At 32.0% G+C, this 23,656-nt stretch overlaps 1 protein-coding gene across 4 annotated transcripts in view; it reads left to right on the top strand.

Moving 5' to 3' along the window:
* Positions 1-23,656, top strand: part of LOC144972381 (regulatory-associated protein of mTOR-like) — a 42,138-nt gene that overhangs the window by 5,320 nt on the left and 13,162 nt on the right. The window contains exons 5-21 of one of the 4 annotated variants that reach the window (XM_078913512.1): positions 89-235; positions 3,015-3,178; positions 3,447-3,503; positions 4,571-4,671; positions 5,736-5,880; positions 6,060-6,240; positions 7,159-7,242; positions 8,305-8,415; positions 9,189-9,263; positions 9,501-9,566; positions 10,000-10,098; positions 10,283-10,375; positions 11,230-11,370; positions 12,342-12,504; positions 15,925-15,990; positions 22,003-22,091; positions 23,126-23,235. In XM_078913512.1, the coding sequence (XP_078769638.1) occupies positions 89-235; positions 3,015-3,178; positions 3,447-3,503; positions 4,571-4,671; positions 5,736-5,880; positions 6,060-6,240; positions 7,159-7,242; positions 8,305-8,415; positions 9,189-9,263; positions 9,501-9,566; positions 10,000-10,098; positions 10,283-10,375; positions 11,230-11,370; positions 12,342-12,504; positions 15,925-15,990; positions 22,003-22,091; positions 23,126-23,235 (1,892 nt within the window). Of the gene's footprint in view, positions 1-88; positions 236-3,014; positions 3,179-3,446; positions 3,504-4,570; positions 4,672-5,735; positions 5,881-6,059; positions 6,241-7,158; positions 7,243-8,304; positions 8,416-9,188; positions 9,264-9,500; positions 9,567-9,999; positions 10,099-10,282; positions 10,376-11,229; positions 11,371-12,341; positions 12,505-15,924; positions 15,991-21,861; positions 22,092-23,125; positions 23,236-23,656 lie in introns of all 4 variants that reach the window. The other 3 variants (XM_078913510.1, XM_078913513.1, XM_078913511.1) reach the window with 3 other exon arrangements.

The raw sequence follows: 23,656 nt of genomic DNA, 5'->3' as shown, positions 1-23,656 counted from the left end.
TGTAATATTCATTTTTGTTTTTTACTTTAGTCAAAATATATGTGAGAATGCAATAATAATGGTCCTCACTTTAATTATTTTTCACCAGAGTTACACACAGTATATCCCTTTGTCTTTGTATGATTTACAAAGCTGGATGGGCAGCCCCTCCATCTATGTCTTTGACTGTTCCAATGCTGGCATCATCATTGACCTGTTCAAAACCTTCACCACGCAGAGAGAGCAGGAAGCAGCTGTGAGTTTTGCTCGATTCATTTGTGTCTTGTTTTGGTCTACTCATTAGGCATTCACATGCATGTGCATTGGAAGAAACAGTTGATTTAATTTTGTTTGTTTGTATGGGAATGTTTATTTATAGATACAGGATAATTGTTAGTGGTTGTGGATTTTTTATATTTTTTATTTATTTCATTAACTGATAATAATTATTTTAATTTTTTTTTTCTTTTAGAAATGCTCATTGAAATTAGAAGACGTGAAGATAAAAAGAATGAATTACTGTTTAGGAATAGTTCAATGAAGAATTTTATTCCAGTGATGACTTTGTTGAATACAGAATTCCTTCATAATTGCCAACTTAAATTGCAGTCTATTTGTCAGTATTGTACGTATACATATTACAGCTTTATTTTCCATATTATCACCTATCTTGTAGATCAAAATAATATTGTAAGTCATATATGCTGTATTCATCAATAAACATCAATGGAGGTTCTTGCAGAACTGCCATTTGGATTGATCAAATCCAGTCACAAATATTTGAGTTATTCACAATGGATCTGTTTTTGATTGAATAGAAAAATGTATTCCCTCAGAGTACAAGGTTCATGAAGAAGTTGAACAGAAAAATATAGTCTTCGAGTACAAGTACAAGGCTTGTGGAACCAAAGTTTATCTTGATTTTTGTAGTGTTATATGATCATTAACAATTGCTTGCTAACCTTTTGGTAGGATGTTGGTCTATCACAATGTACTTTTCCACCAGCTCCAACAGGTCTTGTTCTGTTACCCGGTCATAGGTCAATGAACAGAGCTGTGAAGTAAATGTTCAACCAATTGAGCCTTTGAAACAACTTTCCGGTTTGACTTATTCATCCATTCCAATTCATTTTGAAAAAGGATTTGTTTGAAAATTTAAATTCTAATCAGTGTAATACACAAACAGTGGGGATATCTAAAGGGTTCTAAAGAGATTTTTCAGTGATGATCGACAACAGGTCTTATTTTTCTATTTTTGATTTTTCCAACCAATCAAAATTTTAACTTTTTCGAGTTTATATGAATGGAAAATGGAACAAATTTGTTTAACTTGAGGGTTAGGACATGTAATTCAAAGTCAGATTTTAATTGGTTAAGTAGCAACAAATATTGGAATTAGTTCCCGTTAACATGTCGTCCACTTACATTTTAAGTGTGAATGTATCTGCCCTGTCACAACCTGTAATTATAGATTTTTCTTTTCCTTGGAGGAGAAGTAACCTTTATTGCCTTGTTTATGTGGCAGGTCTGTTGCTGACTGCTTAAAAAATTCATAAACTTTTCTCATCATTGAATTGACTAATGCATTCTATGTGTGAATCCGTTAAGCTTTTAAATATCTATTTTTTATCCTTCTCTTTTTTGTTCTTCTAACTGCACTAGTATGAGCTCACTTTATATAGAATTTTGAAGTAGGGACTATTTGTACTGTTACAGAGTGTTGTGACTTTTTGTCATTTATGATTTACAATATTATTTCTGTCATTCACTTGTGTATATATTCACCCAAATGCTTTTAGGCAGTTCGTATTTTGATTTAAAAGTTGGCAATTAAGTTGGGATTCTCCTCTAAATATATTATGGCATGAATAAACTAAAAACAACAACAACAAAATAACAAAAAAAAAACAAATTTAGATCATATAATAAGTATTAATGACATAGTATCTGCTCTTGATCATATATTTATGGTGGTCTCAATTATGGTGATATATTGTCATAGAGGATTTTGTGTTTATGTTACTGTTTATTGATTTGTCGATCCTGTTGAGTCAATACAATGTCTCAATTTTCATTGAAGTGAAGTGATAGTGAGCATGACGAGTGATCAGATGGGTGAAAATGAGTTCAAATTCATGTTTCTTCTAGTCACTGTTTTGCCAAAGTGTAAGATAACTAATATATATTAGCTCACTTGACTCAATCCTTAATGCTATAGCGACAGGTAGTAATATGGATATTGTAAGTGTGTGGGATAAGATGCCTGACAAATTAGGTGGACTGTATGAAATGGAAATTCAGCCCATCATTTTGTCAGTTGACAACCAAAACATATATTATGGAAAACTTTATATCATGACACGATTTTCAACAGCACTCGGATCTTACTCATCATAACTTTTTATCTGTCATATCACTAACAATAATCCAAATTTCTTCTCTACTTGCCTGCTTACTAAATCTGATCGTTTGAAAGGAAAACTCTCTCTACACTCGGAGTCAGGATCGCCTTAAAAAAAATGCCAGGTTTACAGAGCTGAGTCGACCACGATGGGTAACCAATCGTGGCCCTTCTCCTGGGTCTGAGGCGAGTTTGAACTTTGACCTCCTTCTGTGTCTGCTTCATTTCCTTTTTTCCTTTTCTGTTGTCACAGTGGTTTAATTTTATCACGTGCATTGTACTTTTTCATTTGAAAAAAAGATATATTTGTCTATTTTTTCTTGAAAGTGCATAGTTCATAAATTTATTCTATTAAGTATTTTTTCTTTTTTTTTCTTTATTTTTATTTGTAGATGTCATCTAATTTTTTTCTTGGCATTTGTTTTGTGTCATTAATGTTTTTTTTTGTCATCAATTCCTTTTTTTTTTTTTTTTTTTTTTGCTCAATGTTGTACACCCATGTTAATAGTTGTTGTGAAATTTAAAAAACATACATAGATAAAATTAAACCACCTCACATAAATGTCGTGTTTTCATAATTGTCAAACAAATATTCAAGTTTGATGAAATATAGTGTGTGCCTTTTTCATTTCAGACTGTTGGCCAAATTAATGGGGAGCAGAGTGCTCCATCCAGTATCAAGAACAGTATTCTCTTGGCTTCTTGTGGAGCCAATGAGTTTTTACCCATGAATCCAGATTTGCCTGCTGATTTATTCACTTCCTGTCTCACAACGCCTATCAAAGTTGCCTTGCGATGGTACGTATCCAAGTGCCACCCCGTTGTGGTCAGTTTAAGATTTGTTTCAATATGTTTTAGTTCTTGGGTGTTAAGGGAACATTAACTCTTATGGTCATATTATCATTCCAAATGTGTGAGGTGGAGAAATTCAGATATGAGTAAACAATAGTGTGTTTGAAGCTTTGAATTTGAAACTAAAAATGTAATTGTTAATAATTCTCCGTTTAAAAAAAATTAATTTTAAAAATAATTTATCTATTTATTATTTTGTTTCAAATTATGTCAGGTATGTTTTACAAAACAGTAGTCTTGTGCCAGGCTTGACGATGGAGATGGTTGACAAGTAAGTTCATTCTGATTTGTAGTTGTTGTCATTGTTTTTTTTGTTTGTTTGTTTTTTTTTTTTTTTGGTAAAAGTATTGGTCAACAATTTTTTGATTTATTTGGTCATCTCTGCTCTTTAAAAGTTTTTCTTTCTCCCTTTTTGAAGAAGAGAATCATTCAGAGTCATTCATCATAAATTTTTTTATGATGTCGATTTTAGCGTAATTTCAAATTGGCTCTTAAGTAAGTTGTAAATAACTTAAAAGAAAATGGAATGTAGTTCAAAGCTGCAAGAGATGTTTTTTTATTTTTATGTATGGTGTAGAAAAATATTGCATCCTCTTTCAAAACTTAACCTCAACAATTTAGGGCAGATTTTGAAATACTGTGATATATATATGATAGATAAGCTCCTTTCTATTGTATGAGATTTTTTGCTCAAATCAATGTGCCGTCCGTAGATCCTATCTTATTATATTCTTTTTAGTACAAAATGAAATTATTTATTCTGGAAACAAACTGCCATCTTTTATTGAACAAAGACTCACTTTTCAAATTGTATTTGTTTTGGTAATACATTTAGTCATTGTCATGTCTTCACCCTCTTCCTCACCCCCCTCCCCCTCCTCCCCCTCCCCAGCCTCTCTCTCTCTCTCTCTCTCTCTCTCTCTCTCTCTCTCTACCAAACCTTTTCATTCATTATGTTTCGAGAATACTCTCAAAGACAATCTGAAAACATTGCTTTTACAGAAGTCCTTAAATTATATTTTACACCATTTTTATTTGGTTTTAAAAATTTATAGTTGTGTTGGGTTCATGTAAACTATAGCTTATCATAATTTATGCACTTTGAGATGTGCCTCGGGAAAGGCGTTATAAAGTAAATTTCATCATTGTTATCGTTATTATTATTATTATTATTATTATTATTATTATTATTATTATTATTATTATTATTCCCAGGCTTTTTGCATTTTGAAATCAAATTTTATTTACTTAAACAAAAAAAAAAAACAACCAAACAATCAAAGTAAAAAAGACATATTAATACAAAAAACAATTCGCAATTTATTTTGCTGTTTCCAGACTCCCAGGTCAACTAAGTGAGAGGAGAACGATGCTTGGAGAGCTGAACTGGATCTTCACTGCAATAACTGACACAATTGCTTGGAATTCATTGCCCAGAGGTATGTTATAGTCGCTGTGCTTTTTTGTTTTTTGTTTTTTATTTTAACTGATCACAAGTCCTGGATAAAGGATATAAGATAAAGCAGCAATTTGAATTTCTTTATTTATCTCTTTTTGTTTTCATAGTGGAACATGTATACATTGACTGATGAATGAAACTAGTCTGCTAATTTATGTAAAAATGAATTCTTAAAGAGTATAAAGACATACAGGTTTGAGTTTTCATTGAATCACACCGGCTAAAGTGGGATCCTGTACCCTGTATTGGAACCCTTTAATTTTCTGCTGTTTAAAGTATGTTTTTTTTAGATTCTTTTGGGTGGGGTCTTGATCTCCCATAGTTGGCAGGGAGGTACCTCTTGGCGGGGACCTGTGCTTATGTCTGGTTGAAACATTTAGTGATCTCAAACTTAAGTGCAGTGATAGTGTACTCTTGGAATCAACATCTGTTTCCTATTTAAACTAATTCCCCTGTCTCTTACTTTTTCTTGGGTGTTTTAATTGTAATTTTAGAACTTTTTACTATCCCGTTTTCTTCCTTTTTACTTGTGCTGATATGACCTAAATGTGTTGCAAGCACCATAAAAACCTTAAAAACAATAAAAACATTCTTAGATTCTTATCTATCCTGTATCTCATTCAATCAGATGCCATTAATTAAAGTCAGAATGTCATCATTAAGCTTTTGCTTTTTTCTTTGTCTTCGGTCCTTTACTGGAAAAGTTTATACCATTTGTCTCTGTATCAATTAAACCAGAGTTAGAACTCTACTTCGTTGATTGTATTTGAATTCTTTACAGGCATGTTAGGAATCTGTTTTACTTTAAGCTAATACCAGATCTTACCATTTTCACCAAGTGATCTGTAACTGTTTCATATAAGCCTGAATCACACCAGTGATACTACTCTCTAAAACCAAGTCGCTGTTATAATATAACCAAATTAATAATAAGAGAAATTATGATCTGAACGCCATTCAGTCTTACTATTAATAACTGAAAACTCTGCAACACATTGCTCTTTATTTATTTATTGATCTTTATTTTTTAAATTGTCTTTACAGATTTGTTTCAAAAGCTTTTTAGACAAGACTTGCTAGTTGCCAGTTTGTTCCGCAACTTTTTACTGGCAGAACGCATTATGAGATCTTACAACTGTGTGCCCATCTCCAATCCCAAATTACCCCCCACATATCAACATCCCATGTGGTAAGTACGAGGAAACAAGTTAACAAGGAGTAGTTTGATTTCAATTTAACTGAATTGAAAATCTTCATTCTTGTTTTTTATTACAAATTTTTAAAAAGGTTTGATCACATTTTAAATTTCCAAAAGAAGTGAAAGATTTGAGGCAACCAAGATTATATATAAATTTTTACTCATCTCAGGCAAGCATGGGATCTTGCTTTGGACTTGTGTCTACAACAGCTTATCAGGAAGCCTGCAGTGGACGGATTGTCCTTCACCCACAGTCCTTTCTTTGCCGAACAGCTGACTGCCTTCAAGGTCTGGTTGGACTATGGGTCTGAGTCTCGCCGACCTCCTGAACAGCTACCCATTGTTTTACAGGTAATGATATGTTTCCCGCCTTCCCACAATGATGAAATGGGCATGAAAATACCCATAAATCTAATCAACAGCGTGTATTTTGTTTGGAGGAAAACGATTTTGCTCATTGGCTAATGACAGCACATCAATTTTAGAGGTTTCATTCTTTTTTTTTTCTTTTCATTTTAATGTTTTTTAGTTTTTAAAAAAAAATTCATTGTGAAATCTTGTAAAGTTGATTGTGCCCAAATTTTTGTGATTTTCTCTTTATTAAAAAAAAAGATCGTCGCCTTCTTTTTATTTTATTTTGAAAATCTCATGCCAATCAGGGGAGCAAGGTGGCTGAGTGGTTGAGGCATTGCACTGTGACCCGGAATGTTCCTTAGGCAAGAATTTGCTCACTTTGGACTACATGGGCGATTCCTGTTGTCATCAGACGTTTGTTTGATGTATTATCCATATTCCTATCATGGAATGCCAAGGCAACTGCATCTAACAGTACTGTGCGGAAGGGCATATTTTTTTATTTTTAAAACGCCAATCATATTGATAAAAAAATTTGAATCAACGATGCTTTCTCATCAAATTAATTGGACTGAATCAGATTGTTTTCTTGTCTTTTTTCTGTATTTTTTTTTTTTTTTTTTTTCTCTTCTGGATTTAGATTTCATTTCAGTTTAAGCACAGTAGAGGAAAATTGGTGAAATTATTTTTGCTTTACATATCAGTAAACCTCTCTCCAAATCATTTTAGAATAGTGTCTTAATATCACATGAGGAACTTCCTTAGAGAAATATTTTTATCTTTTTGCCATGGTTTGTTTTTTTTATTGTATTTACAATTTGAAAGAAATAAATAAAATGATAGATAAGTGTCTTTAGGTGATAATTATGATTAGATTTTGCTCATAAGAAAAAAAATATGTTTTATCAATTTCAGGTGCTATTGAGTCAAGTTCACAGAGTGAGAGCTCTTGATTTACTTGGCAAGTTTCTTGATCTTGGTCCATGGGCAGTCAATCTGGTAGGTGTTATGGACATATATATTGTGCTACTCTAGGAAAGAGTTGCTCCCCTTTTTATGAGCTAGTTGACTTTAGTTACAGATTAATTAGTTCTAATTAGTTATGTCCATTGTTTAAAATATTAGTTATGCTTACAAATATCAGAATGGCATGCCCTAGAGAAGAATGCATTATTTGTTCATTACTTTTCATATTTGAGCTTTATTATTTTGTCCATCTACTTACAATGTTGCGATATGTTTGTATATATGCTAACTTATATTCAGTAATTAAATTGTTCTCTCTCATATTTATTCACTTACCGGATTTGAAAGCGACTGTCATACCACCAGATCACATCCTGCACAAAGACGTATGAGGGATGAGAGGAGGGGCCGTTGCTATCCTCTCATCTCTCATCCATCTGTAGTATTTTATTCAGCATGTTTTGATGACAAAGGGGAAACCTGAATTTTCCATACCATCTGTTTTCATTAATTGAATTGAAGCTCCCATTCAATTTGACTTTTGTTATTTATTTCTTTGAGCTTTAAGCAGCAAGATTTGTATTAGTTATTGATAGCAAACTTTATTTCCCCCAAAATTGTATGTATGTGTTTCCCCTACTTGATGTGGTATTAAGTAGGGGTGATTCAGATAGAGGGGCAGAGATACTGAAATTTTGCCTAAAACCGTCAAGAAAATCCGACTTGACATGTCTTTTGGCAAGCTGATGATGTGCAGGTAAAGCACTCGCCTTGTATTGAAAGTTTATGGGTTTGAGTCCTCAAAGTTATAAATTCCCATATAGTCTTATCATGGAATAACTTTATAACTGGACTGTGTTATGAATGACTTAATTTATGTTGAAAAGGGTGTTGGACTAAAGCTGTTAAACATTACCAGGTTTCTGCTTTGTTTGTTTTTAGAGGTTTTACGGTGCTTGTGACACTTTTAGATCATTACAGTGCCATCACCAGGTCTTTTAAAGATTAATATATCCTAAACAATGAATGGAAAACATTGATTTTTTTCATCATTTATTATTATGTTTAAAAAAAAAATTATTTATATTTTTTCAGGCACTGTCTGTTGGTATCTTTCCCTATGTCTTAAAGCTGCTACAAAGCTCTGATAAAGAATTGCGACCTTTGCTGGTATTTATATGGGCCAAGATTTTAGCTGTTGACCCAGTGAGTATTGATAGAATTTCATTTGTTTTTTTTAACTCCTTACGACCATTTTCCGTATTTTTCCCGAAATGTCATGTCATCCCTGCACAAAAAAATAATTTAATAACTCAAATCTAAAAGTTAAACATAATTTTGTTTGCAAAAAATCTCTATAATACAACATTACGTTGTTAGAAATGAAACAATGATTTGTTTTCAAATTTTGTTATGTACAAAACAAATCTGAAAAATTAAAATGTTTATTGCATTGAATCAAGAAAATGTTCAAGTTTTCAATAGTGCTGCTGTAATATTTTATTATTTTTAATTTTAAAAAAACAAAACGTATCTACTTTAATGGATTTTTTTCCACATCTATCAAAGGGAGATTCAATAAGCTGTTGATGTATTTTATATATTTTCAAGGCATTCCAAACATGATGTGTAAAAAAAAGGAAGTAAGATCATGATAATAAAATTTATTTATTTCATTCAATGGCTTGATTTTGATTAGCACAATTAATGTGATTAAGGGTAATTTTAACATCTGTTGACTCAAAGGATTATTTAAAAGTTCTACCAGGGTATAATGATCGGTCAGAGAATAGCAAATTTTAAATTTGGCTTCATTTGTCTATAAATTTTGTCTTGATTGTAACGGATGTGTATTGATATGTAGCATTTGTACTAAATATAGTAGAATACATAATGTGGTTGAACGTTGTTTCCCCTCTCAGACTCAATATTTGGAATTGAAGGTCGCCTATCAACATTTTATTTTCATTCATTTTCAGTCTTGCCAAGCAGACCTAGTGAAGGACAGTGGCCATAAGTATTTCCTTAGTGTTCTCTCCGAGCAATCTATGAGTGTAAGTTTTTATCATTTCTGTTGAATATTTCAGTGGTTTCTGGCTGGTTGATGAAGATTTATTGTTGAACATTTAAATGAATGTTTATTTAATTTCTTTCATTTTCGTCAACATATTAATTTATTGTTTTTAATTTTTGGACAATGGGGTTTTGTTTTTGTTGTTGTTGTTGTTGTGCTTGTGAATATATTGAATCTTGCAATGCTGAACACTTTTATTTTGTTTTATATTTGACAGTCAGAGCATCGAACTATGGCAGCATTTGTTGTGGCCATAATAATGAACAACTATCCACAAGGAAGAGTAAGTTATTCATTGATTACCTCTTTATCTTGTGGGTTTTTTTTGTTAAATTCTTTTCATTTGCCCCTTCATAAACAAAATCTTGGTTTATTTACATTTTGTAACATTTCTGGGGTTTTCAGAAACTGTGTGAACTTAACCTCTCAGAAATATATTTCTCTGTTTTCAACTATTGACCCGTATGCTCAATTATTGCATACAACAACACATGCAGAAATGCAAAAAAACACATTAACTTCAACAATTAGCACAAACTCAAAGTTTCAAAATAAGGCACTATAACAATGTTGATAATTGAATTGGGGAAAAAAAAAAACCCTGCATGGATCCAGCAGACATATGAGAAGCTGAAAGGTACCTCCTTAGAGGCAAGCATTCTAGAGTCTGCACATTCTCAGTTGTATTTTTTATTTTTTTGTTGTTGTCTTAACAGGAAGCAGCCTTACAGGACAACACAATTTCCAAGTGCTTGGTACAGTTGTCAGATTCAGACCCTCACCTTAGACAGTGGTTAGCCCTCTGCCTTGCCAAGGTAATTGCTCATCCTTTCTTTTTTTATTTCCTATGATTTATTTGATATTTGTTTATTAATTTCTGTAACACAATAATAATGATGGCTATCGAAATGTTAGTTTTTAAAATATATGTGCTGTTTCATTTAACTTGTAATTTTTTGACCTCTATTTATTCTCAAAATTTTTTCTTTAATTCTCAAGGTGTGGACAAATTTTGATAATGCCCGGTGGTGCGGCGTTCGAGATCGCGCTCATGAAAAGCTCTCTAAGCTCCTGTTTGACCCTGAGCCCGAGGTATGTAGGTTTGCCTAAGGTATGGAGGTTGTCATAGCTGACTATTTTGCACATCATGTTGTACTTAGTCCTTGGATTCATTCATTTTATATAAAAGAGTCTTATTTAAATTGCACTGTTTTTATGAATGCATCTTTTGTTACACACATGCACAAGAGTACAAGTTAGGGATTTTTTCTGACCAGATCTGAAATTTTAAACAAAAATTTGAAGAAAATTTGTCAAAATGTGACAGTTTAGCTGAGAAATAGATCTCTTACCAAATTGCATGGCAGTACATCAATTTAAATGCATAAAAAAGTGAAAATTGATGATAAATGTGAAAAACATGCATTTTGGATTGATATACGTTTTAAATCTTGACATTTTCTTTTTCACCCCCCAAAAGTATACAAATTAATTTTTTGTTAGCTGCCTTTGACAGGTCTGTGATTGTTAAATTGTTAGAGGATTTGGCCCATATGGAAATGGACATATTTTGAATCCTTTTAGAGTTGGATTTTTTGGGTTTTTTTTTTCTGACCCCACCATACTCTCTGCTGTGACTGGTTAGCTGGATCTATTAAATTTGATGGAAAGTGCTTTATAATAGAATTACTCTCAAATATAAAGCTAGTCGTTGCTCTCATTTGGATGCCACACAACTCCCCCCCTCCACCCCAGAAAAAGAGGTAAAAATACATGTTCCTTGGGATTTATGGCTCTGAAGGATTGCTACTACGTGGGCTTCCAAAATAAGGCTTACTTGAACAAGAATTGTCTTTGTCTTGTCTTTAACACCTTGCACCAATCTATGATTATGTTCTTTTCCCTATAAAAATGTTGTTTTTTTCTTTCATTTTCTTCATATGCAGGTTCGGGCAGCTACCGTATATGCTCTTGGCACTTTCATCTCCCGATCTCAGGATCGGACAGATCAGTCTGTGTCGGTGGATGTGCTTGTCGGCAACATGCTGGTCACCTGTGTTAATGATGGAAGTCCTTTGGTCAGGAAGGTAAGCAGTCTTTGGGAAGAGTTCATTTGTCGTGAAATTGAAATGAGGAAAATTCATATTTTGGTCTTTGAATGACTAAGATAAAGGAAACTTGAGGTAATTATGTGTATGTTTGGGAGAGGGGGGGGGGGGGGGGGGGTTATGAAAGAGACAAAGGTCAAAGGTTATTACTATTTTACTTTATAATTGAAGTGCTGGGTCATGAAAAATTGTTTACACCTTGACAACCCTTGTCAGCCATTTCTAAAATGATGGCCATATATGATATATAATAGAGAGAATCCGGTGCTGTGAGACCCGACAGTGATACACTCACCCCTGCTGACTTAAGAAAAGCGACTATGTATATTTCTTATGTCCAGGCAAATGCTGTCTACTTCCCAAAGGCAGCAAACCCAACTGTCCAAATCCAATCAATCACATGGTAAAGGAGAGAACATCAGACTGTGTCAACGATGAAGGCTTTTTTCCTGCAAATGCTAAAATTTGGAATGCAGTAACAGTTTTGAATAAAACACCTGTTTTAAAAGCAAATCAAACTTTTAAGATTCAAGATTTAGTAATTCATAATTTTGATGTCTCAAATGCCATTGCTAATTTCATGCAACATATTAAGATCTGAAAAGGTATAAACCAATATACCAAATGTCTTTTTCTGTTTTTTTTTTTAACACCTGAATCAGAGCTGCCAGCCAAAAAAAGTCAAAAAAGTGTATTTGGGATGAAAGAAAATGTTATTTCTCCAAACTTAATTTTGTCATTAGTAATAAATTAAGTGGGAATCACTGTTTTGCATAACATTTTCACAATTTACCATCCCATTACATACATTCTCTTTCATTTTAATTTATCCCATTTCAAAACTGTGATTTTCAATTCCCGTCTGTGGAAAAGGTGTCGTTATACCCTATGATTTATACCACTCACTCTCTCTCTCTCTTCCCCTCCTTTTTTTATTTGTTCCATTTTAGGAGCTTGTGGTGGCCTTTAGTGGGTATGTGTCCGTCTATATCCATCATTTTGTCAATGTGGTCAAGAAGATCTTAGAGGAGAGGATGGAGCGTATGTCCATCTCACTGGACGCCGCTGGACTTCAAGCAAACTCAGCAGCCAAAGAAAATCAGAAACAAATCGGTGAGTGAAACTTTGTCATCATGAGGGAAATTTTTTAAAAAATATTTTTTTCCAAAATTACTTACTTTATTTTTGTTTCATTTTATTTTTGTTCTGATTAAAAATATGATTATTTCCTTTTTTTTTTCTTCTCTCTCTTCTATCTCCTCATTTTAATTTCCTCCTCTTTTTTTTTTTTTTTTTTAAAAAATTTATGCTTATCTTGGATATGTTTATATGAATGAAATTTTATGAAAGTAAAATTGAGAAATAAAGATAAATATTTGGGGCTAGCTGAATGCATCAAGAGAGAGAAAAGTGCTTTTTCTGTAGTTCTGTAGCATTGACTTTTAAAAAATTAATCATAGGAGCAAATATAATCTGCTTTATTTTATGTTCAACATAGCAGCCAACTGTCCCGATTGGCTATCTGAAAAAAAATAGAAAAAAAAAAGATTTAAAAAATACAAATGTAGACAGTTTCTATGTAGGGAAATGACCCTAGTATGTCTCAGGATTATGATTTTTTGACTAAAAGATGGAATAGACTCATTGAGAGTATAGCTCTTATATGTTGTAGTCCAAACATACTGCCATTTTGGGTCATGAAGGGAGTGCACGTTAAGATGTCCCGTTTGAGCTCTTTAAATAGTTGGTCGCTATGGTTCAATGATAAACTAAAATTTTATTTGTAAAATTGTTTCAAATGTCTATACCAAATGTAATGCAATTGGTCACATAGACAGTGGGAAGAGTTTAAATTTATCATCATTATCATTTTTTTTTTTTTCTTTTTGTTTGGCTTAGCTGATTTAGCAATAGACGCAGCTTTGCCCTTTTGTTTCATTTGCACCTTTTTTAGAATGCTCTTCATCCTTATTATTTTATCTTTTGCATTTTGGGTGGTTGACAAGACTATGGTTTCTTAGATCATTACCAATATTGATGAATGAACCAAGTGTGGCTAATATCACATAACATTTGCAGACCTGTCTACTTGAAAATGGAAATAAAATCATAGTTTTCAGGGATAATAATATAGAAGTCATCATAACGTATGAAATTACAAATTTGTCTTTTAATACATTAAAAGAAAGCTTTAAACACCTTTACATACTCTCTCTGGTACAAGAACTTCATTTCAAAAGGTTTTATTGAATTCAAGCTCTGTTCTCAGGTTGGAGCGGAAAATTCATAGTTCTACGACAGTTTCGTTATAGTAGGCCAGTCTGCATTTGTCATCGTATAAATATGTCTCTATATTTACAATTATCATGAATTCATTAGGGTCCAAAACCCATCCACAAAACATAACTGCCTATTGTCCCTCAATATCCTTGGTGTAACTATAAAAAAAGAAAGATTTTGTCGGAAATTCTCATTTTCTTGAGAAAATTTATTGAATATTGAATTATTTTTTTAATGCTTTATTACAATATCATCTCAAAATTATTATGTCATGATGAACCAAATGCCTAAATCTCAAATTTCTAGAGTTAATATGTTCAAGAAAAGGAAATATTGGTTCATAACACTATGTTATTCAATATTTTTAAAAATCCTCATTAAAACATGATATTAACTCAACTTGAGTTTGATATTTTGGGTTATCAATTCAATTTTCAGCACTTTAATAATCATCCAAACAGTGGGTCACATTCCAGCAAGGCAATATGTAGCGAAATGAAATCATTAAGAGAAATAAATAATTTAAAAAGATTTAAAAAAAAAGGGGGGGGGGGGGGGGGGGGTGTAGCTTGTGAGAAATGCTTTAATAATGAAGAATGCACACACAATGGTCATTGTAAACCAACCTTTACATTCCTATTTATAGTACAATATCAGCTATTTATTTATTTATTTATTTTTATTTTTGATTTGTTAAGCAAAAAGTGATATTTGAAAGTATTTTAACCTTAATGGCGATTTCTCTATATCAAACTATAGTTTCATGTCTTGAAATTCCAAATGATCTTCATGTTATTATGTTCAATCGATCATAACGATTTTGGTTAGAAAAATAAATGAATTTATCAATATAATTTTATTTATTAGTTTTGAATAATGATGTTATTATCATTATTTTTTTTTTCAAGTTCAGAAGAGAAAAGGAAAGAAACAAAATAAGATAATAGTGTTAGTTACGAGGGTGAGTCAAAAAGGAATGGGACTTTGCTAATTACTTAAAAACAAATGGAATCAATACCATGTGTCAAACCTCAAATGAAAGCTAGGCATTAACCGAATAGAATGCTATTTTCAACAGTTTCCGCCTCTCTCAATAGCCACAGTCCACTATGTATTTCGTACTTTAAAACTGAGTTGACTGAACTTTCAGCCAATTTTTCACCACTTCATCATCTTCATTGCCTCCTTCAGTGGACCAAAAAGATGGAAGCCTGAAAGTGTCAAGTCTGGTGAATGCGGAGGGTGAGACGGCGTTGTCCATCAATTACCTCCCTTTTCTTGATACTATTGTTTGGAAGGACATTTTCATGAAGAAACAGAACTCGTTCCATCTACAAATCTGGTCTAACTCAACAAATTCTTGCTTTCAGTCGCTTCAATGTCTATTTGTACCTGCTATCTCATCAAGAGAAGTTCTATCAAATCTGACCAATGCTTCTGTCTTTATTTGATTCACTGAGTTGACACTGCTTGGACGACGACCATCACTAGATTGTCAAATAAAGACATGGTTAAGGGGGTTTCAGGTTAGGTGTTGGATTGTATCTCATTTTCTTGTAAATGAAAAGATGCATGTTAAACCCACCTAAAAACACTGCCTCTACAAAATTCTTGAGTTTTATAAACTTTCCCTGGCGTTTAAAAATGGTATTTGAGGTTTCTTCCTGTCACTGACTGACATTCTTGGGGGCAGCCATTTTGAATCACCATAACTTTGTCAAAATTTGACAGAATTAAAATTTTCAATTTTTGGTTTAAAGAGTACATGTGTAAGTTCAATTAAGCCAAATATGACGTCACATGAAAAAGAAATGAACTCAGTAGGCCATTTGTCCCATACTTTTTGACTCACCCTTGTAGTATTGAATCAATCATAGTCATTTCTTTTATTTTATATTCAGAGGGAATGATTGAGAATAATGCAGCATATAATTTGTTAGCTTTTAATTAATTAAAGCTATTGTTTATTGCAATTCCTAAAATGGAACAAAACAATATTTATTTGATTTTAGCTAATCAATTATAATTGTTTTGATTTATTCGTTATTCTAAGCGAGAAAAAAAAAAGAAAAAGAAAATTAGACCAAATCAATATTATTGTCGGACTATAGTTTCTGCTTTGCTTTTGTATGGCCCATAAAAAGGAAATGAAATTGTGTTTATTGTTATGATTATTATTAAGTCATTACTCATGACCATAACCATCCCTCTGTTGTTCCCTATTGTTTTGGTCTGGTGTTTTACATCATCTAGACAGCCTACCAACCACCCCGATAAAGCGAAGCGCTTCCCGAGGAAGTTTCAAGACTCTCACCTCTTGTAAGCTTCTTTGACAGCCTTAAATACATGTATAAAGGCCGCTGTACCACCTGCTTGTTTTATTTTTTCATGTATCTTGGTTTTTCTCTTTTAAAAAAATCTTTTCTCTTTTTTTCTTTGCTTTTTGCATGCTGGATGTTGTTAGCAACCTGCATATTTATCGCTTTGTAAAACGTGCTCTGGTTTCAGAGTGACTGATAGAGCACAGTGTTCCAAATTGCTTCTCAGCGATCTTTTAGTCTGAGTCACTGAACCGTGAAGTCAGTGATTTCACGGCAGGTAATCTTAATCCTGGGTGCATTCCTTACTAATCCCTATCTTCCGTTTTTTTGTGTTAATTCAAACATTTTTTCACCCCAATAATTGAATATAACATTATATTTTTTAGTTGAATATCATTTACCCTCCTTTGCTGCACATCATTGTGAAATTTTCATCAAAATAAGTTTATTGGTTATGTTGTAACTTGGGTTATAAAAGTATGTACATAATAGAATTTTGAAAAGTGATTTCTCAAATATAATTAGTTATATCTCATTAACCAAACGATAGATTTCCTTCGTTGATAATTTATAAGTTTTTAAATTTTATTGTCTTTTTGGTGTGAAAGTTCGGTTAGTGCGCGAAGCGTAGTTTATTTTTAATTATTTTTTTGGTTTCACCTATCAGGTAAAAAGGGAACATACACTTGAGATACACTTAAAGATCTCAATTCACTATGTTGTTTATGTGCTAAAGGTGCACTAACAGTTAAAGAAAAGGCTGAAAACAGGAAAAACATTTTTTGTAAAGACTTCAAAAATGAAATCAAACTGTTCTTTGACATTGATATTGGAACGGACCTTAAAAATAAACATTCAGAAGTTATATGCTATAAATGTGAAAAGAAAATGAGAGACATGAAAACATATAAGAGTACTAGCAGTTGTAGAATCTTACAAGACCTGTGAATTGCTCTCTGATGTGCCTCAAGAGAAAAAAAGAATGGGAAACTAAGATCCCAATCACAGAAGAAAAAATAACCTTAGTTGTTCATAAAGAGAAACTGTCAGAACGATATGGGCCAGTCTGCAGTTCTCTTGATGATATATTAAAAACAAACACAATCATACCTCAAGTACTATATCATAGTCGTAGCTTCATAGGAAACCATTGCCATAGATATTACACACAAGACGTTTACAAAAAACTCACTGAAAATGTTGTTTCTAAAACATACATGTATACAAACAATAAATTAATCAGAGATAAAGCTGAAACTATAAAAAAATGTTTTGATGAAATAAATGGAGCTTATTCTGAAATACATTCACTAATTTTTCACACAAAACCAGTCACAGAGACAGTAATAGAAAGTGTTAATAGCAAGATAGAGAAATATATGACAATATACCGTAATTACTTTCCTCAAAATGTACTTCCAAAACACCACATATTGGAAACCCATTGCATACCTTTTATGAAGAAATATACTTTTGGTCTAGGTCTTTTAGGAGAACAAGGAGGTGAATTGTTACATTCAACAATTTCAAAAATTGAAAAGAGAACACAATCAATGAGAACATAATCATCTCAATTAAAAACAATAATAAAAAGTAACCTCCTGCAGGTTTCTCCTGATATCATGTCGTATGTGCCCCCCCCCCAAAAAAGAAAGTTAGAGAGAAATGGAAATTTGATGAATCAAACAAAATAATACTTAAACATCTTAAAATATTTGACAGATTACGTGGTTAAACTTCCTCTAAAAATAGAGCTGTTATTTGTATATTTTGAGTTATATGTTGCTTTCTCAATCCCCTCCCCTTTTTTTCTCTTTTCTCTCTATCCCTTTCTCCCTCCAACTATCCTCCGTTCAATAGCTACATCCTCCACCACAAATCTTTTTGTTCTTTCTCATACCTAAACAGATCCATACACATACCAACACACACTAGCAACTCCCCATCTCTAACACAAATACACACACACACATACACAAATATAAACACACACATGCATTGACACGCAAATTACTCAATACGCAAATTACTTAATATCTAATTTATAAATGGGTTTGGACGTATTAATGGACTCTACTAGTTTTCACAATGACTTTTAAAATAAAATGAATTCAATTTTTTGTAAACACAGATAAAGTGCTGGGTATCTGCTTTTTAAAGAAAGTGAATATATAATATTAAAGTATTTTGATGGCATTCTAAATATATTCTGTAATCTGGAGTTGTAATACAAGATAAATTGCATATTGAATCCTCAAGGACGTCGAATGTTGAATGGGAGGGTTCAAATATCAGACGGAATAGTGAAATAACCAAATTTCCGGCACATGTGAAATTTTGTGAGTAATTAGAAATAGTCTTTGACTTTTAATTAGTGAATTTTTTTTTCACTTTGGTCGTTTAAATTTTTAGATAATTAAAAAGTTTATTATGCATGTTTGAGTGAATTTTTTTTCAAAAATACTCTGAAAGTTAATGCTTAGTGTGAAAGTTATATACATCTTATTATTAATGAAATTATATCAGAATAAAAATCATCTTCTCCTTTTTCTAAGTAATCACTTTGTATTTATAAATAACATTTTTAAAATAGTTAAAAACAGGTTTAAAAACCATAACAAAGGTTGATAATTTCAATAGCCACAAAGGGCTCTGACTGAATAGCAGAAATCGGTGAAGCGTGGCAGTATGCATTGTGAGAGCAGGGGTAAAGCGGGCTGAACTAAAAGATCGCTTTTGGAACACTGTGAGAGAAGCTTTCAGATAACTGATAGTAATACCGATAATAATAATAATAATGATAATAATAATAGTAATAATAATAATAATAATAATAATAATAATAATAATAATAATAATAATAATAATAATAATTTAAATAAAATAATAATAATAGTAATAATAATAATAATAATAATAATAATAATAATAATAATTTAAATAAAATAATAATAATATAATAATAAATAATAATAATAATAATAATAATAATAATAATAATAATAATAATTTAAATAAAATAATAATAATAGTAATAATAATAATAATAATAAATAATAATAATAATAATAATAATAATAATAATAATAATAATAATAATAATTTAAATAAAATAATAATAATAGTAATAATAAACTGCCATGTTACTCTTTGAGAACAGCTTTAAATGTTTTCCATTGCCTTTCTTCAGAGATAATTTTGTGAGGTTTGTCCGGTTCCTTAAAAAAAAAAAAGTTAAAATTGTAATTTCGGGAGATGCAAAATGCTGATTTATTTTTCATTATTCTCAAAGTTTATGTCAATCCTTTTCCTGCCCTACTTGTATTGATATCAATTGACAAATTCCATAGAATAATCCACTCAAGGGGGATGAGATGGCAGATTAAGACATTTTATTGTAACATGGTTTACTCTGGTCTGAATATCATTTTCAGCACATTTTTTCTTTTAACTTTGGGCAAGATTAAAAAAACCCCGAATATCTGACTTGCTTATTATGACAACATGATAAATTCACGTCGTCCTTGTGCTTTTGCTTAATGGATTATTTTTCTTCAATTAATGCCTGTGTGCCTTGCAATAATCTTGATTGCATGATAATGTGGTTGAAAGGACTGGATGAATCTTTTGTCAGATTTGATTTAGACCTTAATAGATGACTACTTGCATGTAGTATTCCATTCCATGAATGGGATTTAAACTTTTCCAGCACGGACTGACCCCAGGGTAACAATCAATCCAGATAGTTTAATTTTCAGGGGCAGAGATGTTTTTTTGCAGTTGCACTCAATGGTATTTTCATCTTACAATGTGTATCACCTTTTTTCACCCAGAGAGCTGTAACTGTGGTGTGACTCAAAGCCCAAGTCACATGGCAGCAATTGCTCTCTGGGTAAAAAATACATGAGTATGCAATCACCAATGGATGTAAAATAATGAGAGAAATTATGACTTGGAAGAATTCGGAATTCAGTCTGAAACATAACCAGAACCTCCCCCCCCCCCTCCCCTCCCCATAAAAAAAACAAAACAAAACAAAAACAAACAAAAAAATAACAAAAAACAAATAAAATCAACAAATCCAAAAAAACAAACAAAAAGTCTTGCCTGTAACGGATGATTAAACATCCATTGACAAGTGTGAGAACTTGTAAATGTACAATTTTGATAATTTTAAAAATTTGTAACAGAAGTCCTCATTACTATTAGACATTTACCTTAACCCTTTCTTGGTATCTTTATCTTTATTTTTCCCCCCTCTAAATAATGTGTGTACTAATTTAATTCCTATAGTCAATCAGTCTTTCTTTTTGCTTCAAAAGAAAACAAAATCTTCTAATAGAAATGTCTTTTTTCGATGTAATCATTTTATTCACTGTTATTTATCTAACTTGGTAGGTCTTATAGCACTTTTTTCCCCTCATATTTTCTTACTATATGTTCATCAATCAAATAGGTCAGATGTTGATGTTGTTTTGATGACAACTGTTGGGTCTCCAGTTATAAGCAGATAATTATTGCGAAGAATTGTGATTTGAAATAGATATAAAGCCTTTAATAGGTTAAAGAATATTTTAAATGGAGCTAATTTTTTTAGTAGCCTATTTTTCCCTTTCTCTATTAACTGGATGAGACAACTGTTTGCCATCATAAATAGGACTATTTTAGTCTATCACTCAGACGTAACAGTAAAAGCTCCTTATATGTTGTATGTGAAGAAATAAATGTTATTTTCATTTTATTATTTGCTGACATATATTTTCAGTAGTTACAACACACAACCCAAGAAATATAAGCAAAAACAAAAGACAAAATTAATCAATACTGCACTATCAAAACAATGTCATTATGCAAATACCAGAAGCTATGCTTTCTGTGCAAACTATAATTTGATTTTTACACCAGCTACAATGGTGTTGTGTATTGTGAATCATTCCCTGAAGAAGGTTTCCGAGTATAAATTGTTTCTATCTACATGGGGTTAGATATTTCCTGTATTTTAAATATTTTTTTTTAACCCTTTGCAGGCGGGTATATATATATCGACTTCTTGCCATTTTCATCATGTCAGCAGTAATTATATGACTTGGGCTTCATTGAAGACTGAGTCACATGATGGTTATTGCTTGCTTGGTTACACTCTGCAAAGGGTTAATAAATCTTTGTTTCAAATTTAGTTTAAAGAATTGGTTTGTTTTAATGTTTGCAGTGGTCATCAAGCTTTTTGAAATGCTTCTACATTTACATAAAATGTTACAGTTTTAGGAGTTTTCAAACAGTGACTTGTCGAATCTATATATTTTTCGATTTTAAATGATTTACTGTAATATTTAAACTTAAAATTATTGTATCTTTGTTGAAAATCAGATTTAGAAATAGATATCACAATGAGCTGTGACATTGATAGAGATAAGATAGCGACATTTTAAAATGTATTTTCTTTCCTATCCTGAGATCACAAAATAATTCAGAAATAACTCAATATAATTTTCATTTAGTGAAATAAATGTAAAATTTTCTATTTCTTTTAATAAATATATTAAAACGATAAATGAAATCCTTATGTGTAATGTCATGAAGACAGAATAAAATGGTTATAGTCATGAATATAGAATATTGTTGTTATAGTCATGAAGACAGAATAAAATGGTTATAGTCATGAATATAGAATATTGTTGTTATAGTTATAATATTTTCAAATGATCAAATCCCGCTATGATGTTTGGCTTCATTTAAGTCTTTTTCTTACTTTTTGTTTTGTCTCCTGTTTTGCTCCCCCTCTCCTCCTACTGATTTGCCAATTAATCGCCTCTGCTAACCTCCCCACCCCCACCCCTCTCTCCCCCCACCATCTACCTCAATCAAACAGCCACACCCAACCAGCATTTCCCTTCCGTGGTCAACTCTGCCAGCTCTGATAATTTGTGCGATGAACGGCAGCCACCATTGCGGCGCGTCTCCTCCAGTCTCGGGCACGGAGGTCAACCATTTGTCACCGTTTACTCCTCAGTGTGGAATGCCCTCTGCGACCTGTCTGTGGATCCCTATCCAGAAGTTTCTGCCATGGCCAAATTAATTACTGATGCAGTTGAAAGAAAGGTATGGATGAATTTGTAGAATAAATAATTCACGTTTATATAGCATAGAGGCCAACTGTCCTGATAAAATCAGGACTATCACGATTTGGCAATATGGGGAAAAGGAAAAAAAAAAAAGAAGAAAAAAACAGTTTGTTTTTACAGAAATGTCCCAGGTTAATGTTTTTTGATCAGCGAATTAAAACAAAGAAGAGACAAATAGAGAATATAGTTGAGATTTAACTTTAATATTAAGAAATCTCAATTCAGATTATATTTTAAAATAGTCCAAACATTTAGCCATATTGGGTCATGACGTTAGGTCGCATTAGGATGTCCTGTTTTAGCTATTTGAAATGTTGGCCGTAGTGAATGGTCCTTTCCCAAAATTTAGTCACTTTACCATGCTCAATGTGGTTCGTGTTTCATTCATTTCCCTAGCAGACAACATGGAACTGGATTTTCATTATATGAAGTACAAGCTGGGTTTTTTTTTTTGGTACCCTTTTTGTGGGTCAAAGTTAGTAAAGGTTTTCTTATTCAAGGGCACAACCCTGCTGCAAGAGTATTGGGTGTCACTCATTGAGTCACTAACCACACTCAGTAATGCTTTATTTTGTCACAGGATGAGACACCTTACCAATCAATCACTGATGCCATGGAAGTACATTTTTCAACGTAGTTATTTCTGCTCATCTATATCTTTACATGCCATGACTTACAGGATGTAAAAAAGCTTTTTATAAAAGCATCAGAGATTAAGTTTTTAGTGCTATAATAAGTGCTATTTATTATTAATAAAAATTAAAGTCTAAAAGGAAAATCAACTTTTTTCTTCCCTAGCATTGAGATAATGAACCAAAGTTTTGCCTCTCCATTTAAAAAAAATAATTTATTCTTCCCTCATCAGATGGAACTCGAAAAAGAAATCTCTTGAAGACAAAATATAAATACTGCTATTTTATCAGTTAATATAAGGGAAACTGAAGTTTATTTATATATTGAAGAAAATTTTTTAAATTTGCTATTTTGATAAAATAACTTTTTGTATTCCAGGCCCGTTTAAAAACGAGACCAAGGCAGGTCATTCAAGCCCTTGTGACCCAACAAAACAACCACTCTATTCCTTCCAGTCCCTCCAACCGCCCTGCCAATATGTTTGTTGGGTAAGTCAATGAAATAGGTACCGAGATGAGTAAAAATAAGCAGGACACACACACATGCTCCCCCAACCTTTATTTGCTACAACTTATCCTGAAGTAATCAATCTGTAAATACAATCACATCATCCAATAACTTAATTTCCACAAAATGGGACAAGTGTACCATTTCCGTAAATTGCCTTACATATATTTTAGAGAGTTGGCATAGTGATAACGAGATGAAATATGAAAAAATTATATATCTATGCCTGTGCTTTAGTTTTTGAAAATGCTTATTATTGAATTGAATGGGTACAAGATGACTCTGTGGAAAGAGCAGTTCACTAACTTGAGTATTTTGATTCGAGCCCCACTTATAGTAACATGTTATATCCTTAAACGAAAAAAAAAAAAATGTTCCTGTGCTGCTCACTTGCCACTCTGC

Source organism: Berghia stephanieae, chromosome 5 (genome assembly GCF_034508935.2).
Source record: "Berghia stephanieae isolate SIO BIC M18660-M18661 chromosome 5, UCSD_Bste_1.3, whole genome shotgun sequence".
Taxonomy (NCBI): domain Eukaryota; kingdom Metazoa; phylum Mollusca; class Gastropoda; order Nudibranchia; family Aeolidiidae; genus Berghia; species Berghia stephanieae.
The sequence above is the reverse complement of the archived record's forward strand: the minus strand, read 5'-3'. Positions and strand labels throughout refer to the sequence as shown.